General features: G+C 42.0%; 1 protein-coding gene across 1 annotated transcript; it reads right to left on the bottom strand.

Moving 5' to 3' along the window:
• Window positions 1–2,924: 2,924 nt before the first annotated feature.
• On the bottom strand, window positions 2,925–19,963 carry LOC120463310 (sodium/hydrogen exchanger 9B2). The gene is given in 14 exon segments (XM_089124266.1): window positions 2,925–3,112; window positions 11,452–11,632; window positions 11,726–11,862; window positions 13,438–13,546; window positions 14,437–14,586; window positions 14,659–14,765; window positions 15,051–15,226; window positions 16,328–16,366; window positions 16,368–16,453; window positions 16,608–16,750; window positions 17,873–18,043; window positions 18,282–18,374; window positions 18,805–18,896; window positions 19,948–19,963. Coding segments are annotated over 13 exon segments (1,485 nt in total). The 5' UTR covers window positions 18,845–18,896; window positions 19,948–19,963; the 3' UTR covers window positions 2,925–3,059.
• Window positions 19,964–20,848: the final 885 nt, after the last annotated feature.

Below are 20,848 nucleotides of genomic sequence, written 5' to 3'. Positions count from 1 at the left end.
TTTTTGTTGGTATAGATGAAGGCACAAACCGGCTTATGTTTTAATAATAAATAAATGTTATAACAGCAAAATTATCAAAGGAATGTAATTCTGAATTCATTGCTGTATACGTTTATTTATTATTTATTTATTTATTTTTAAATTAATGTATGCTCATTTAACGTGGAATTATGTAGGCCTATTTATCTTTATTCATTCATTTTGCGGGTAATTTTATCAGTTTCAGACACATGTGAGACTGACTAAAACTGATAAAATGATCAGTTTCAGTCAGGTCATAATTTCAAATTTGTATGCCATAATGACATACACATTTGAAATTATGACATGAAATTGAAATAATTACGCAAAAATACGTAAGTTAAAGTGTTTTTAATGAGTTAAAAATACGCAATTTACTGTGAAAATTTCTTACTGTCATAATGTCGACTTGTATGACATAAACTTCGACTTTTATGTAATAATTACGACTTTTATATCATATTTTGATGTAATTTTATTTACAAAAGCTTTTTTGGTGTGGCGTTCATATGACAGGTTATCAGGTTGTTTGACTATAAAGAGTCTCTGTGTTTATGACTGTGTTTCTCACGCTGTGATCGGGGTGTGAATCTCCTCACGCGCTCCCGCGAGCTTTTACACCCTCCGCGCGCTATTGTTCACGCGCGTTAAAGCTCCATTAGAGCTCGCGCTCTCAGGTGAGATGAGAGACAGTAGCGGAGCTGACGGTAACACGAGAACCACACACACACACACACACACACACACAGAGAGAGAGAGAAACTCATCAAAGAAAGAGAGAGAGACGCTGTGTGTAAAGTGAGTTTCACTGGTGTGTAATGTATTTTGTGAAGTGTTACACACACACACACACTGTATGAGTCTGTGTGTGTGTGTGTGTGTGTGTGTGTGAAACTATATGACTTGATTTGACAATCACAGATTGTGTTACTGTGAGCTCTCAGATCAGACAAATGAACACAGACACATGAACTTCGTTTAAAAGTGCTACAATTAATTGTGATTCATTATTAAAATTATTTTAACCGTATGGACAGCCTGAATGTCACATGTTCTCTATGTGTAATGAATCAATCTAACCTGGACGTGTGTGATCTGCTGTCCACACACTGCTGATGATGATGAGGAGGATAACGAAGAGGATGATGATGATGAGTCCTCCTAATTGTTGGTGATTTTAATATACATGTATACGTATCCGGCGAAGATGGGGCTCCTTCGAACCGTCTTGCCAAACTGAACAAAACCAACTGCGTTTCGTCATTTTCAGTGGAGTATTCGCGGACATATTAGCCGAAAACCGTCGGCCGCGCTCTGAAATGGCGCCACGAGCTCGGGAGAAAATCGCAAATATCTCGGCAAAAAAATCTAAGTTTTTGATGCCAAATTTTTATTGCGTGGAGAACGGACCGAGACCTTTCGAAAGAGACCCTCAGCCTCGTGGGCCCCCGAGGGCCCGATATACAGGCACCCAAAGCCCCTCCGGAAGCGAAAAACACAAATATCTCGGACTAGATATTTCAATTCAGTATAATAATAACAATATCAATGTTGCAAATTTCAAGCATGAGATAAGTTCAATTCAGTTCAATAACAGTAAATATTACAAACTTTAGCAGTTATGAAACAAAGTCGATTCATCTGAGTTCGATAACAGTGTCAATGTTGCAAAGTTCATCAATTATGCAACAAACTCAATTGAGTTCAATTTGATTTAATTCATGTTGCAAAGTTCAATTATAAAAACTGTCTCGTTTCTTTACATGTGTGTGTTTCTGTGGAAAATTTCCATCTGTTCGTCACACACACACACACTCGAGAGTCTCGTATATCTGACACACACTAACCCTGAACAAAGACACAATAGGGGCCCCTAGGGGTCGCCACGGAGACGCCTGTGAGGGCCTCACCCCTGATGACATCACAACAGGAAGCAGTGGCAGCTCCACTTCCTGTCTGGCTCCAGTGGAGCTGCTGATGATGCGTCTGACAGGGGGCCGAATGCCTCGCTCATGACATCACTGGTCATGTGACACTTCTGTGCTCAAAGATCAACTCAGTTCATATTTCATCAATTTATCAAAATATTCGCATGTTTACGGTTCTCTGACGTCACATTTTTGGTGATGGTTGTCATTAGACTGGTGATCTGCATCTCTCAGTCACATCATGACATCTGCGGCTACTTCACCCGATGGACGTGTGTGTGTGTGTGTGTGTGTGTGTGTGTGTGTGTGAGAGAGAGAGAGAGAGAGATGTGCTCATCACAGGTCATTAGTGTCACTCACCCACTCAATACCACTGACAAACGACACACACACTCAATGTGTTTATTGTCTGCGTGTGTGTGTGTGTGTGTGTGTGTGTGTGTGTGTGTGTCGGATCATGTGAATGATGATCTTCTCAACTTCTGACCTCTGTCTGTCTGTCCTGCTGAAATTCACTCAACACAGACACACTTCATAAAGAACAGTTCACATTACATCAGACTCCAGCAATCTAATGTGTGTGTGTGTGAGAGAGAGAGAGAGTGTGAGTGAGTGAGTGTGTGTGTGTGTCTTCTCAGCTCACATACATACAATTAACTTGCAAGATTTTGAACATTTAAATGTTATATGTAAAATTCTACAACAATAATATTAAAATAATATTAAAATAATATTTTTACACTGTTCTGAGCAACCACATCAGACACAGTTCATGATGATGAGTGTGTGTGTGTGTGTGTGTGTGTGTGTTGTGTTATTCTGACCTCTAGTGGTTGTGAATATTATGACACAATCAGATTCACCTCTAACCCCTGGCCATTCAGTAGATGCAGATAAACACACACAAACACACACAAAAACAAACACACACAAACAAAAACAAACACACACACACACACAGACACTTGAAAACACTTCAACACACTTTCTCGGTCTCTCAGTGCTTGTGTTTATTAGACTGAAAACTGCTTCCACATTCAGTTCAGTATTAATAAAGCTGGGTTAGGTGTGTGTGTGTGTGTGTGTGTGTGTGCAGGATCTTGAGATGATTCAGAGTTTAGTCTCCAGACGGTCGGCGTGATTGCTCTCATGCTCACACTGATCTAACGAGACAAACGACAGCGCAGTCATTAGAGAGAGTGTAGGGTGCTGCCCCTTTAAGGACGTTGATTCTGTGGGCCCATGTGATCGCGTAAAAAAAACGGAACTGAACCGAACTGAGTGAGAAAGCAATGTTGATGCTCATTTGCAGACTTTCTAATGTTCTACAACAATTACAACTAAGACCTTAATCTAAACTATATATTCCCAGCGTGGTAAGTCACATGTTGTTGATCTAAGTATATTGATAAAAGCACTATGTAGATCGCTATTTGTGATTAGCGCCTAAACGCCTAATGCTAGTTTGTTTATTATGTTTGGATAGACATTTTAGTTTAAATTGCCTATTTTAAATATATATGCAATATCTGTAGCATTTACAAAGTTTAATAGGTGTTTATAATACAGCGACTGTTTAGAAATCTGTATTGATAGTTTATTATTCCTATGTGATAATGTTTAATACGCTACATAGTCTACCACGTGTGATATTTGCATTGTAGGGAATATCTTTGATTTATAAATGTATATATACTTTAATGTTTATCATCTAAGCTGATGTTATGTTATAGAAACTGATTTGGAGAAGTGAAAACATTACTGGATACTAAATGTGAATTGTTTGTATTTACAGTTTGACCGCGCGCACACACACACTTATGTGTACATTGTGAGTTCTACACAAGTGGAATAAAGAAAAGAAAAAACACAAAATCCAAGTTAATGTTATCATTTATGGGTAACATTAAAGTCAAACACGAGGAGTTAAGAAGATTAATGACAACATGGACCAAGATTCAGAAACAAGTGTTACTCCTGATCAACAACAAAAATGTCTGAAGCGTCAACGTGGAAGTGCAAAGGCTGCAGTGACACGCTTGATGACACAGATTACAACTTCAATGAACTGTAACCAGCCCAAGGAAGTGGAGATGAAACTTCCTGCTTTGGAGGAGGCGGTTATGCGGTTTAATGAGATTCATGACATGTACCATAAAACATTAGAAGATGATGATGACGTCGATGCTTCTAAGGGCTATTTAACATCGGTCCTGCGTGATGTTCAAGACTTGCAGCACACAGTCTTGAGCTGGTTTGATGACTTTAAGCCATCAATGGAGGATCCAAACATAGAATCTTCAGATGCACTTCATTTCCAAGAGGAAGAGTCAGGCGAGGAAGAGTCAGGCGAAGAGTCAAGTGGAAGAGTCAAGTTTGATGAAGCCGTTAAATCTCCAATGTCTTCTGTAGACCAGCTGTCTACCCAGCTTCAAGGGCTACAAAATCTAAGACAGAAAGAAAAGGAAGAGTTTTCCAGGCTTATTGCTCGACAGGAAGAACGCCTGCGTGCAGAGTTTAAATTACAACTTCAACATGCAAAATTGGAAGTGGATGGTCTGAAAGGTTTACTGAAACTCAAAGATGCTGAGATGGAGGAAAATCGTCGAAAGGCTGAGTTAACAACAATAAATAAAGACTTTTCTACTCCTGTCTCAGGTAACGCATCCATCAACTTTCGTTCCTCACTTTCAGCAGTGAATGAGAGTTCTTTATGCCAACTACTAGACCTGTCTAGGCAACAATATCAGTCACACATCGATTCCATGCATCTACCACCAGTTGACATCATCAAGTTCGATGGAGAACCCTTAAAGTACTGGCAGTTCATGAGATTGTTCTCCTCTGTGATTGATAAAGAGACAGTGCCAGATCAAGAGAAACTCACTCGCCTGCATCAGTACACTGTCGGCCAAGCTAGAGATGCTATCTCACATTGCTTGTACAACCCCAACTCTAGCTTTGGCTATGCTGAAGCCATGGCTATTCTAAAGAGACGTTTTGGCAATCCATATGCAATATCGCAAGCATGGGTTGACAAGGTGCTTAATCACAAAGATATCAAAGACAACAAGCAGTTGCAAAGCTTCGCGGACATTCTGTGCAGCTGCCGAGACACTTTAAAGGCAATGAAGTGTGAGGAAGAGCTAAATGGTGGACGCACTTTGCTACAAATTGTGGAAAAGCTACCCGAAGACATAAAGAAAAGGTGGCTCACAATAAACTATGAGATCATCAAGTCTGGTCATTTGCCAAAGTTAGATGACATAGTCAGTCTTGTTCAATCAGAAGCTGCAAAGAGAGCAGATCCTATCTTTGGGAATCTCCTTAGCTCTGCCAGTCGAAATTCTCCAGCAAATTCTAAACCAAGTACTAATTCAACTTTCAATAAGAAAAAGCAGACATTTGCAACTGTGTCAGTTACTAATGAATCCACCACCTCATCCACACCAAAACCAACACCAAGATTTAAGTGTCCAAAGTGCACTGACGGACACTTTCTGAACCAGTGTCAAGCCTTCAGAGCTCTGTCTGTTCAAGAGCGGTTGGCCTTTGTTCAACAAAAGCAACTCTGTCTGAACTGTTTCATGAAAGGTCATCGCAGCACGGTCTGTACTCGCACTTGGGTATGCAAGGTGCCTGGATGTGGGAAAAAACACAACAGTTGGCTGCACTCCGCCATTGTAGCTTCTAACAACGTTGACAACATCCAATCTACTAATCAAGCTACTGGAGGTGAGCCTACTGCTGACCCGCCTCAAGCCATTCAAGCACATGCCACCAGAAAGTGCATTGAAGCCAGTCGAAAGAAGATTGCACTTCCCATCGTGCCTGTAGTGGTTTCAGACAGACACAACAGATTCTCTATGAATGTCTTTGCTTTGCTTGACAGTGGCTCTAATGGGACCTTTGCTTCTAAGAAGTTAGTTCACGCACTTAAACTGGAGTCACGCAAAATGAACATTAAACTGAACACCATGGAGACCAAAAATCTCAACGTAGTCACCTTAGCGGTGGACCTACGAGTTGAAGATGCTCAACAAAAAAACTCTTACCTGATGAAAGGAGTGCTCTGTCGGGATCATCTGAACATAAGTCTAGACAACTTGGTCACACAGCTTGAGGTGTTCCAGTGGCCACACTTGAAGGAAATTGCTGATGAAATCAGTTTACCTGACATTGATCTAGCTGATGAGGTTCACCTGCTGATAGGTCTAGACCAACCAGACATACTCGCCCCTCGTGAAACACGCTGCGGTGAGTCAGGCGAACCCTATGCGATACTAACTGGCCTGGGGTGGACACTTCATGGGCCAGTAGCTGATGGTTCAACATCTGTTTCTGCCAATTTCATTCAAACTGACCACTCTCTACAACAAGCTGTTGAAAGATTTTGGAAACTTGATGATCCAGTGCACGTGAACAATGACTCGCTGTCAGTAGTCGATGAGCAAGTTGTTGATCTATGGAACAAGCAAGCTGTCAAAGAGGAAGGTCATTACACACTACCAATCCCTTTCAAAGAACATCCACCACGACTGCCCAATAACTACGGAATAGCCAAACATCGATTAGACCTTCTTGGAAAGAGGTTAAAGAAGGACCCGATTTTGCATCACAAGTATACAGAAGGTATCAGAGACTCTTTGCTGAAAGGATATGCAGAAGAAGTCATTGACATTAACAGAGACGATGGTTGTGTGTGGTACCTGCCACATCATCCGGTGCTACATCCGCGCAAGCCGGAAAAGGTTCGTATTGTCTACGATTGTGCAGCACGGTACCAAGGTACTTCGTTGAATGATCATATTTACCAAGGCCCAGACCTTACCAATAAGCTGCTAGGAGTCCTTCTCAAGTTTAGGCAAGAACCTGTTGCTCTGAATGCAGACATCGAGAGCATGTTTTATCAAGTCCGAGTGCCATCTGATGAAAGAGATGTGCTTCGCTTCCTGTGGTGGGAGGATAATGACCCGGATAAACCACCCAAGCATTACCGTATGATGGTTCACCTTTTTGGAGGCGTCTGGAGTCCTAGCGCTGCCAATTTTGCCTTGCAACGAGTGGCTGAAGACAACCGTGGAAGCTTCTCTAATGACACCGTGGAAACATTGAAACGAAATTTCTATGTCGACGATTGTCTTAAGTCGGTACAAACAGTGGAGGCCGCCATTAAACTTGCTTCTGAACTCCGTGAACTACTTACCTGTGGAGGCTTTAGATTAACCAAATGGTTAAGCAATTCTAAGGAAGTGATGAAATCGATACCAGCTGATGATTGGGCAAAGTCATTACATGAGGTCAACCTTGACCAGGAGGATTTGCCATTTGAACGAACACTGGGTGTCCTTTGGGATGTTGAAAGAGATTGCTTCACATTTGATGTCAAGGCAGTGGACAAACCTGCAACAAAGAGAGGAGTATTGAGCACCACCAGTTCCATCTATGATCCTTTAGGATTTGCAAGTCCATTCGTGCTCAAAGCAAAGGCAATCTTTCAAGAGTTGTGCCGCATGAAAGTCGACTGGGATGAGGGGTTACCGGTGGACTTAGCAGCACAGTGGCATAGATGGCTAGATGACTTGCCTCTGTTGTCTGCGCTGAAAATTCCAAGATGTCTTAGACCAACATCTGCTAGTTGTTTGCTAGCAACCCAGCTCCATCACTTTTCCGACGCTTCGGAACTGGCTTACGGCGCTGTTTCATACATCAGGATTGGCGACACCTGCAGGCTGGTGATGTCAAAGGCCAGACTGGCGCCAATCAAGCCAGTTAGCATACCGCGTCTGGAGCTACTTGCAGCTGTAGTTGCTACGGAGCTGGACCAGCATATCAAGTGCCACTTGGAGATTCCAATCGAAAAGACTTTCTTTTGGACAGATAGTACCATTGTACTTCAGTACATCAACAACAAGCATTGTCGTTTCCAGACTTTCGTAGCGAACCGTATTTCAAAAATACATGAGCGTTCTGAACCATGCCAGTGGAGACACATTGACTCTGCTTCTAACCCTGCGGATGATGTCTCTCGAGGAATGACTATGGGAGAGATTTTGTCGAGTGAACGATGGGTATCTGGTCCGCACTTTCTTCAACTTGAGGAGGAACATTGGCCTGCTCAACCTATCATAAATGATTTACCAGAGGAAGCAGAAATTAAAAGAGCCAAACAGGTCTATGCAGCTAGCATAAAACCAAACCAAGTGACGAAAAATGCAGTGGACAGACTACTGGAACGATACTCCAGTTGGCATCGATTGAAAAGGGCTACTGCTATCCTGTTGCGTCTCAAGGCTTTGTTACGCAAGAAATCAAGTGTGCATCTATCCGACCCTCTTACTGTAAGTGAGCTCCAACAAGCAGAATCAGCCATTCTCAATTACATACAAACTGCATCCTTCGGATCTTTTCGAGCAAAACCCAGTGCTCTTCTCAAGCTTAAACCCTTTGAGGATGAAAACAACCAACTCCTTCGTGTGGGAGGCAGACTAACAAATGCCCCAATTCCATTTGAGGCAAAACATCAAGTGATCCTACCTAACAATCATCACGTCACCAATCTGATTATTAATCACTATCATCTTCGCCTGGGTCATGCAGGTCCAGAGCGAGTACTTGCAGAAACTCGTCAACGTTTCTGGATTCTAAAGGGACGTCCTGTCATTAACCGAACTCTCAAGTCATGTCTTCAGTGTCGCAAGTTAAGAGCTAAGCCACAAACCCAGCAAATGGCGGACTTACCTGATTCTAGAGTGACACCAGGTGAGCCTCCATTCACTCGTGTGGGCACAGACTACTTCGGGCCATTCATTGTTAAGAAGGCACGCAGTGAGCTCAAGAGGTACGGATGCTTGTTTACATGTCTCACTACAAGAGCTATCCACTTGGAAGTTGCACACTTACTCGATACTGACTCGTTTATCAACGCCTTACAGCGATTTATCTCCAGGAGAGGCCCACCCATGGAAATACGATCAGATAACGGGACTAATTTTGTCGGTGGATTGCGAGAGTTGCGGAAAGCCATCAGTGAGTGGAATCAACAAAGGATTTCAGATTACCTGCTACAACACAATGTAAAGTGGATCTTCAATCCACCTGCCGCCTCCCACATGGGTGGTGTTTGGGAGAGGCAAATTCGCACTGTTCGTTCCATTCTTAACACTGTTCTCTCACAGCAGGCACCAGATGATGAAGGTTTGGCAACACTGTTTTGCTGCGTTGAGTCAATTGTCAATGGTAGACCCATCACTAAACTATCAGACGACCCGTCAGATCCTCTACCACTCACCCCAAATCATCTGTTGTTGCTTCGTTCAGGTCCAACTCTACCTCCGGGAGCCTTCGTAAAACAAGACCTTTACCGACGCAGATGGCGCCAGGTGCAATATCTGGCAGATGTCTTCTGGTGCAGATGGCTCAAGGAATACTTGCCTGCACTGCAACAACGCCAAAAATGGCTGCAACCAAAGAAAAATCTGCAAGTAGGAGATCTTGTGCTTATTCTGCATGAGAACACACCACGCAATCACTGGCCTTTAGGTCTGCTTACTCAAGTCTATCCAGGTGCAGACGGACTTGTGCGTACTGTGGAAGTGAAAACACAGGCAGGTGTCTTCATCCGTCCTGCAGACAAGATCTGCCTCCTAGAAGCCAGTCTTCTTAGTTGATTTAGTTTAATTGTCACATCACCCCCTTACTTTGTTTTGAATGACCTGTTTGGGTCATTGGGGCCGGGATGTAGGGTGCTGCCCCTTTAAGGACGTTGATTCTGTGGGCCCATGTGATCGCGTAAAAAAAACGGAACTGAACCGAACTGAGTGAGAAAGCAATGTTGATGCTCATTTGCAGACTTTCTAATGTTCTACAACAATTACAACTAAGACCTTAATCTAAACTATATATTCCCAGCGTGGTAAGTCACATGTTGTTGATCTAAGTATATTGATAAAAGCACTATGTAGATCGCTATTTGTGATTAGCGCCTAAACGCCTAATGCTAGTTTGTTTATTATGTTTGGATAGACATTTTAGTTTAAATTGCCTATTTTAAATATATATGCAATATCTGTAGCATTTACAAAGTTTAATAGGTGTTTATAATACAGCGACTGTTTAGAAATCTGTATTGATAGTTTATTATTCCTATGTGATAATGTTTAATACGCTACATAGTCTACCACGTGTGATATTTGCATTGTAGGGAATATCTTTGATTTATAAATGTATATATACTTTAATGTTTATCATCTAAGCTGATGTTATGTTATAGAAACTGATTTGGAGAAGTGAAAACATTACTGGATACTAAATGTGAATTGTTTGTATTTACAGTTTGACCGCGCGCACACACACACTTATGTGTACATTGTGAGTTCTACACAAGTGGAATAAAGAAAAGAAAAAACACAAAATCCAAGTTAATGTTATCATTTATGGGTAACAGAGAGAGAACATGGAAGAAGATTTATTTTAAACCTTTAAATAAAAAATCACAACGTAACTTAAAGGGATAGTTCACCCTGAAATTCATTTTTGATATGTTGTAGTTTAGGGCATCCAAGATGTAGGTGTCTTTGTTTCCACAGTAGTTTTAATTTTGATATTTTTAGGTCAAACCGTTCTTGTCTGTCAGTCATATAATGGAGGTCTATGGTCACCACCTCAAAGAGCATGCAGAGAGAAGTCCAAATTAAACATGATTTAATGACTCGTAAATGTAAGTACACATTGATGGCCTAAGACACGAAACGAGCGGTTTGTGTGAGAAAACCAACAGTATTTATGTCGTTTTTACGTCGTGTAACACAGTCACGTCCGACTGATCGAAAGGCACCGGAAGTGCGCCGGAAGTGATCTCTCGCGCGTCGACGTCACTTATTGTTTGCACAGAGATTTCGGAAGTTTTACCTTTCACTAAACATATTTAGATTTATCGAAATCGTCTTCCATTCCAATTTCCAATATATCTAAATATGTTTAGATCTGCACAGTGAGAGGTCAAACTGCGCTTGAGGTCAGCTAAAACATATCAAAAATATAAAACATACAAAAAAAAAGTGAACTATCCCTTTAACTCTACATAACTCCAGTTTCCAGTCCAAATATCAAACATTTCTTAAATCAAGATGCATTTACTAAAGTAGTCAGTGTTTATTTAGTTTTATTTGAGTAAAAATGGTTTCTGTTTAAATTAAGATTATTTTTCTGACTCTATCAGCAGATCATTTTACTCGTTTTAAGCATTGAACTCACTTCCCCGGGAAACAGGACGTAACATCTGATGTCATTTCACTACTTTAGTAAATGCATCTTGATTTAAGAAATGGTTGTGTGTTCTGCAGTGTGTGTGTACGTGTAGCTCACCCTGTGTGTGTGTGTGTAGCTCACCCTGTGTGTGTGTGTGTGTGTGTGTGTAGCTCACCCCGTGTGTGTGTGTGTGTGTGTAGCTCACCCTGTGTGTGTGTGTGTGTGTGTGTGTGTGTGTGTGTGTGTAGCTCACCCCGTGTGTGTGTGTCCCGCTGCAGTAGTTTGGGTCCGGTGAGGCCGATGGCCAGCGCTCCGACCGGCGCCGTGACGAGGATCGCCAGAACCGCCACCGTCAGAACATCCATGCCGTACTTCTGGAGCTGCTCGTCTCCGGCACTGCGGGCCATGTCCAGCGCCGTGGAGCCCAGAGCTGCCTGAACACACACACACACACACACACACACATGGTGATAAGTTCTGTAGAGCGAAGAAAAGAAGATTTCTCTGCAGTTTTGATCAAGGCTCACTTGAACTGTAGCTTTGGGCATCCAGGCCAGAGAAATGAAGATCTTCTCCTTCATATTAAAGCCAGCAAACAGAACCACACACGACGTCACCAACACACGGACCAGCAGACCCACACACAGAGTGGCGACACCCAAACCTACACACACACACACACACCAGTGTTGTGCAAGTTACTTCCAAACTGTAATACATTGGGTATTACTTGTTACTGTTATTTAAAAGTAATTCATTACGTTACAATATTACTGTCCCAGAATTGTAATGCGTTACATTACTCATGTATTACTTTTGAGTTACTTTCACCAAAATAACTAAGTAGAACTTAACTTTGGGGCTGTAACGATATGCAATATATGAAACCGAAATCGCGATTCGCCACACGACTCAGATCCACGAACCTACAGAATCGCGACACACGTCTTCCAACTCCAGCGTTATTCTCCTTACCGTCCATATCCAATGCTGCCTTATCTTTAAATTAGGCTATTAGTATTATTTGAAGTTAACATTATAAAATACGTAGACCTACACCACAAAACTAGTTGAGGATAAATTATTTAAAATTGGGGGAGTCCAGCTTTATGGACATGACATTTGCAGTCAAAACTTGAAATAAAAATTCTCCGAAAATACATGTAATGAAACGTATATAGGCTACTTCCTTAAAGGACTCCAGACATTAGACAAATATCAGTCTATGTTTTATTTTTAATATTAGGGAAAAGACACACATTCATGCGTGACAAAAAAATAGGAGCCAAAATATATTTTTTGTAATTCTGTTAATTACACTGCGCAAATCGGATGAGAAAGGGTTGGCTCTCCAGTCTCCATAGAACTTAAAATATTCATTTTATTTTAGTTTTCGTGTTCGCATTTATGAGGAAAAAACAATGTTACAGACGCGACCGCTCTGAACCGGCAGTAAAAGACTGCTTTAAAACTTTCACATAGTCTGTTGCCTTTAAGAAGTAAAAGCAGACAATACACTGTAATACAAGTGTAATACACGCCTCACTGAACATGTAACGAGTAAAATATTACTGAAAATTGATTAGTAATGCCTTACACTACTGCGTTACAGCAAAAAGTAATATGTTACTGTAATGTATTACTTTTGTAATGCGTTACTCCAACACTGACACACACACACACACACACACACACACGGAGAGAACAGAAATCTAACACTTATCAGGTAAAGCGCTCTTCCATGTCAATAAAGCTGACTGTATTCGTCGAATCACACATGAAATCATACAGATAATTCCTCAGCACACACACACACACACACACACACACAGAGAGAGAGCTCTATGGCTGAACTGGTCTGCAGTGGAAGTCCCGAGATCAGGTCAGTCTGCTCTGCTTCTGATATAAAGATATAAAGTGTGTTAAAAACATTAGCTCTCCTTGAGCTTGTACACGCTGAAGAACATATTGGCCATCCGACGGAAGAAACTCAGTGTTCAACATCGCATGTGTGTGTGTGTGTGTGTGTGTGTGTGTGTGTGTGTGTGTGTGTGTGTGTGTGTGAACTGCTAACCCTGCCTGGGCTCTCAGCTCACAAACATCTGAAGCAACATCTGCGCATCACTGAGACCCATAGAGTTATACATCCACGAGCTGAAGCCACTCATCATATCATCTCTGCATAAAACAGCCGTCTGACGTGTGTGTGTGTGTGTGTGTGTGTGTGTGTGACTCTGACCGACAGTGTAAGCGCTGAGAGATGAAATGCTGATTTCTGCTCCAATCAGACCGAACAACAGCGGCTGGAACACGTCCCAGAACCGGCCCACCACTGCCGCCACTGGAGCCTGCACACACACACACACACACACACACACACACACACACACACACACACACACACACAATTTTTTTTAACGTTTTTAAAGATATGATGTACAGAACGGTTCACAGACAACACGTTAATCACTTGATTTTTGCAGTTTGCTTTATGTAATAAACATTTACTTTAACCCCTTAACGCCCACTGTCGCAAATATGCAACAAACCATTTGACTCAGTCAACCAGCCGAGATAACGTCTGCATGGTAACATCCCCCAATGCCGGTTTGTGCATATTCACTACAGACCTATGGACCTTCGACAAGCACTTGTTTCAAAGTGACGGACTTATTTCCTGTTTACGCACGAGGATTTCTCCGGTCAGGAACATTTGCAACATACCAAATTGACCATTATGCCCGCTGTTGCAGATTTGCAACATACCAAAATTTCTATTTATTTGTTGTGCAAAAGTGAAATTGATAATCTCAACATTATTTACCATCTACTTAAAGGCAAAAACACACATAAAACATTTTTTTATATACAGCTATATAAATTCAGACGTTAAGGGGTTAAGTACGCCGTATAGTGATGAAACTGAGAATGCAGGTGTAGTTATTTGAGTTAATGTTATTATTTTTATCGTAACTGACGACTGATCTTCCCTCAAAGTCATTGGTTAATTGTCTCTGGTTAAGCTCAGGGTATTGTATCCTCTGAAATGGCGTCACGAGCTCGGGAGAAAATCGCAAATATATCGGCGAAAAATCAACGTTTCAATGCCAAATGTTTATCGAGTGGAGAACAGACCGAGACCTTTCGAAAGAGACGAGCCCCGGGGGCCGAGATACAGCCATTGGTTAAGGTCAGTGATGTAATGAAGTGACGATGAGTGTCTCAGACGAGAGTTCACCTTGTGTTCTGCCCAGCTGAGTCCAGCGATGAAGGCCAGAACGAGTGTGCAGAGCCCACCAGCGCCACCCAGACCCGCCGCCAGACTGGCAAACACACTGAACACAGACAGACCCAACAGCAGACACGAGCGCCGCAACACCACATCCGACTACACACACACACAGTGAGTGAGTGAGACTGTGTGTGTATGTGTGTGTGTGTGTGTGTGTGTGTGTGTCACCTGGTCTTGGCTGGGGAAGAAATGAAGCAGAACTCCCATCACTCCTCCTGCCAGAACTCCTGCCAGCACCTCCAGAACCCCTTTACCCACGTTCATCCATGTGGATCCTTTACAGAACAAACACTTTTTGGGTGTTTTCAGGATTCTGAATGTGTGTGTGGGTGTGTGTGTGTGTGTACAGGTTTATATTACAAAATGTCGGACAAGGTTAGTAAAAGCTGAGATCATCGAGGAGCAGCCAGCAGATCCCCACGAGGGAAACGGGTTAATCAACATACTCAATTATATTTTTTGAAAATATAAAAATGTAGAAAGTTTTATGTGATGGGTGGGTTTAGGGGTCGGGTTAGTGTGTGTGTGTGTGTGTGTGTGTGTGTGTGTGTGTGTGATACCGGTTCCGAAGGCGACGCCCAGGCAGGTGGTGAACCCAGTGATGGCCAGAATGTCATCAAAGCTCCCAGCAGCCATCAGGAGTGTGGGAACTCCTTTCTCAACGCCAAACCCTTCCGCCTGCAGGATCAACATGGAGGGAACCACCACAGCCGGCGAGACGGCGGCCAGAACACAACTACACACACCAGACCCGATCAGAACTACACACACCAGACCCGATCAGAACTACACACACCAGACCCGATCAGAACTACACACACCAGACCCGATCAGAACTACACACAGACCCGTTCAGAACTACACACACCAGACCCGTTCAGAACTACACACACCAGACCCGTTCAGAACTACACACACCAGACCCGATCAGAACTACACACACCAGACCCGTTCAGAACTACACACACCAGACCCGTTCAGAACTACACACACCAGACCCGATCAGAACTACACACACCAGACCCGTTCAGAACTACACACACCAGACCCGATCAGAACTACACACACCAGACCCGTTCAGAACTACACACACCAGACCCGTTCAGAACTACACACACCAGACCCGTTCAGAACTACACACACCAGACCCGATCAGAACTACACACACCAGACCCGATCAGAACTACACACACCAGACCCGTTCAGAACTACACACACCAGACCCATTCAGTTCGAGTGTGAATGTTATAGATTTACAAAAATGCATTAAATGTTTAGTTAGATTGCAATACAATAGTATTTAAAGTAAATAAATGTAATAGTATTTATTTTTTACATCTTCATGGACACCACAATGATTTCCCTCATGTGTTAATAGTTTTCCTTGTTACAATGTATGATTTGCAAAAATAAAATCTGCTGCATCTGTGTTGATGAGAGAATCAGTGTATGCGTGTTGTGCACCCGCTACATTATGGCCAATCATGCGCGCTTAAAATAGCATTATGAACAACCCGCCACTGACTTTAGACCAGGTGTTTTCTGGTCAGTGGCGCAGTTGTGTTCTGGAAGTGTAAAATAGCACCAGGGAATGTTTGCGCCGATCCGCCCAGGGAGCGCGAGTTCATTCCCTAGTTTACCGACGTGTGTCTGTGGAGGGAAAGCCCGCTTTGCGCGGCTGCAAAATAGGAATGACGCATGTGTTTGTGTACAAAGTAATTTGCGCCGGGTGCAAGATAGAGCCCAACGTGACAATATCAATCCCAGACAGCAACAGAGTGTCGGCCCAGATCTAGTGTGTGTAAATGAAACAAACATCATAATGAGTGTGTGTTACCCGAGCATAAAGCTCCATATCCAGGGCAGGTCCAGCAGAAAATGACACTACAGCCACCGTACACGCCTCCAACACACACGGGCCGACAGCGAGCCTCACACACACCGCCTTCAAGCGCTTAAGGGCCTGGAATACACACACACACACACATATGCTTTAACCACTAGAGAGCCTGACACACACACACACACACACACACACACATGCTTTAACCACTAGAGAGCCTGACACACACACACCCACACACACACACACGTGTCCAGTCAGTGTGTGTACATACGGCAGCATTGAGTCCCAGTCCGGCTCTGGTGAGAATCACCGCGAGAGAAACATTCCTCAGCGCCGCGGACCAGCTCTGATCAACGCTCACGGCGGCGGTGACGTACGGCACGTTACGCAGGACCACACCGGCCAGCAGCATACCTGGAACACACACACACTTTTATAAGAATTTAATCAAATTAGTTATGAGATTGAAAAGTCAAAATTATGACATTAAATCTTATGATTATAATTATGATTTTTTTTGTCAGGATTTCTACTAATTACTACCGATACTTCACAGGTCTGGAATCCACAATTACAGTTTTTCTCGATTGTTTACACACATTTTCTGGTACTTGAGACACAATGACCACAACATGTAACTCATTGACCAACCCCCTGAACCAATTCTGCTGAACTACAAGCACAATTTCTGCTTTACACTCGAATTGCAGTTCCAAAACACACGTTTTTCAAAACACTACACACAATTCTCTGCATTTGGCAAAATTTTCATGCAGAAAATCTCTTGTTTTCACGAGGAACACACTGCCATTCAAATATTCACACTGACTCGTCACATGGGCAAACACCCATCACACAGTTTTACAATTAGCAATCAGAGCTTTAGCATAAAATACCAAAACCAAAGAGAGAATGCAGCATAGATATTTTTTTATTTCTTTTTTTACTGTAACAGCATAAAAAATTCTGTTGTTTTGTATGTAGACCACTGTATGTGCAACTTTGTGTTGGTTGGGGTGTACAAAATGTGGGATCTATCTCCCATTGATTTTGTGGGAAAAATAAAATATATTTGTTACCGTGTATTTGTATGTTCTGGGTATAAAAACAATATTCTCAAATATTTTACAACACACTTATGTATGTAATGTCTGTAGTAAGTGTAACACTGAACAAAAAAGGCCTAAGTCATTATGATGAATGGAGAAGAAGTGTTTTACATTCATCGTAGTGTTTTACATTGAGCACATCAGTGTTCAACTGGTTCTTATAAATGTCTATTCATATGATGGTTTGTGTGTGTCATTTGAAAACAAAATACCATTTTGAGAAGAAATAACATTGTATTGAATATAAAGTTTCATTTTGCAGGAGAATTGAGGGGTTTTGCCAATTGTGTGAGTGTTTTTAGATTTGTGTGTAGAGTTCTGAGAATATGAGGGATTCTTTCAGAAAATGTGTGTAAACAATCGAGAAAAACTGTAAGACTGTGTGTGTGTGTGTGTGTGTGTGTGTGTGTGTGTGTGTGTGTTGTACCCAGTAGAGCTGGTATTGGAGGTGTTCTGGGTAATCTGCAGGCACTGATGAGTTTTCCTCCACACACGGCCGACAGGAACAGAATCACGAGGCCGAAGAGGTTCTGTCCGGGCAGACATGCAGGACCCGTCACGGCCCACACCACCCCGAACAACAGCAACCCCAGCAGAGCTACACACACACACACACACACACACACACACACACACACACACACACATGAAGAATGCCATCTATGCTAATGTTAGTCTTTCTGCTTATCCCAAAGTTTAGCCGGATCAGCTGGATCAGGACCTGCGCCTGTACACGTCCACAATACATGATGTAGTGTAGACCTACCAAACATCACACACACACACACACACACACACACACACACACACACGCACACACACACACACACACACACCTTTGGTAATGACGGAAGCTGTAAAGCCGTGTGGTGTGGGGCAGGTCTGGAGTTTACCACAGAAGCCCGATGGTTTGGACGCTGGTTTCTGATCTGAGTAAAACACACACACACACACACACACAGTTCATACCTCAGCTACAAGTGTGTGTGTGTCTTTTATGCTAAACCTTTAATAAGGTTATAAGATAATAAGGTCTGCTAAATTATGCATTAGCTAAAATGACTCAGTTTGCACTATATTTCTACAGCAATGATTCATCTGTTAATGTTAGTTAATAAAAATACAAATATTCATAGTTTGTTCATGTTACTTGTCCATGAACTAACAAACATTAAAGGATATAACTATTTAAAAATGTATTAGTAAATGCTGACATTTACAATAACATTACATTATGCTGTAGAGCTGCTGTTTGGTAGTTCAAGTGAACTATGTGTGTATGTGTGTTGTGTTGTGTGTGTGTGTTGTGTGTGTATTCTGTGTGTTGTGTGTTGTGTTGTGTGTGTATTGTGTACTTACAGGTTTCTGTTTGTTCTGCTGAAAGGATTTCCTCGCCCATTTCTTACTTCAAATGATCAGGTGTCTGTGAGTGAACTTTGACCTAGGTGAACCTACACACACACACACACACACACACACACACACAGGCGCACACACCCCCACACACACACACACACACACAATTTAATTATTAAACATGTTGATTCCTTCAGTTATTTAGTGCTATTCTAGAGTCTGAATCCGTGTCTCTCAACACTTTATTTCAGAAGATAATGAACTAAAAAAATCATGTTTTCTTGATTGTAGTAAAAAGATAAAAATCACATAATCTACATAATGAAAATCTGTTGTTTTTTTATATACAGCCAGTTAGAAATACTGCCATCGAACACAAACTCACAGAAAACTAGTTACAAATCAGATTTTGAAAACTTCGTCGCAAAAATAAAGTGAACACACGAACAGATGACAGAATGAGGAGAACATTTACTGTTCAGACAATAATACACACACACACACACACACACACACACAACTAAACACACACAACTAAACACACACACAACCAAACACACACACAACCAAACACACACACAACCAAACACACATACACAACTAAACACACACACACAACTAAACACACACACAACTAAACACACATACAACCAAACACACACACACACAACTAAACACACACACAACTAAACACACACACACACACACACACACACACACACACAACTAAACACACATACAACCAAACACACACACACACAACTAAACACACACACAACTAAACACACACACACACACACACACACACACACACACAACTAAACACACACACAACTAAACACACACACACAACTAAACACACACACACAACTAAACACACACACAACTAAACACACATACAACCAAACACACACACACACAACTAAACACACACACAACTAAACACACACACACACACACACACACACACACACAACTAAACACACACACAACCAAACACACACACACACACAACTAAACACACACACAACTAAACACACACACACACTAAACACACACACAACTAAACACACACACAACTAAACACACACACACACTAAACACACACACAACTAAACACACACACAACATGAACATCTTTCTCACCTGTTGACAGTTCTGAGAAAAGCAGCAGTTGACCAGCGACTAACACACACACACACACACACACACACACACTGATTCACACACACGAGTCTCACAGCATATGATATGTATGAATCAGTGTGTGTGCAATAAAATGCTGTTCTTCCTCATTATTTCTGTCTTGTTTCCAGTCCAAATATCAAACATTTCAGAAATCAAGATGCAGCTTTTATTAGAGGAGTGAAAAGATATCAGACATTAAAACTTGTTTTCTGGGGAAATAAAAATGAAGTGAGTTTTTGTCCAAAATAAGAAGAATGATCTGATATCTAAGGGGTGAGAAAAATAATGTTGTTTTTGTTTGAATTCATATTATTTTTCTGACCCGATCGGCAGATGATTTCGCTTTAAGCATCGACTCACTTCATATTGATTAACGAACAGGACGTAATATCTGATGTGTTTTCACTACTTTAGGAAATGCATCTTGAGTTAAGAAATGGTTGATATTTGGACTGGAAACAAGACTGAGTTTTTTGCAGTGTGTGTGTGTGTGTGTGTTCATCACATGAGGTCAGCTCATCAGCTCGAACACTTCATCAGTGCTGAAGGTGTGTGTAACGTCACACACCACTCACTGTGTTTGTTTGAAAGTCCTGATGTTTACGTCTGTTTGTTCCTGTTTATATTCCAGATGTCTGTGCCACAAGTGTGACGAATGACATGTTCAGTGCCATCGGTGCCCGCGTGTGTGTGTGTGTGTGTGTGTGTGTACATCATCTGACCTGCAAACCACTTCCATTTATAGTCACTGACTGCCAGTGTGTATATACACTGTGTGTGTGTGTGTGTGTGTGTGTGTAGAGACATTCTGTCTTTCACCATCACGAAGAACTCTCACACACACATCAGGAGAATTAGA

This window comes from Pimephales promelas, chromosome 20 (genome assembly GCF_988280905.1).
Source record: "Pimephales promelas chromosome 20, fPimPro1.hap1.1, whole genome shotgun sequence".
NCBI classification, from domain to species: Eukaryota; Metazoa; Chordata; class Actinopteri; order Cypriniformes; family Leuciscidae; genus Pimephales; species Pimephales promelas.
Note: the sequence above shows the minus strand (reverse complement) of the source record. Positions and strands in the feature narration are given on the sequence as shown.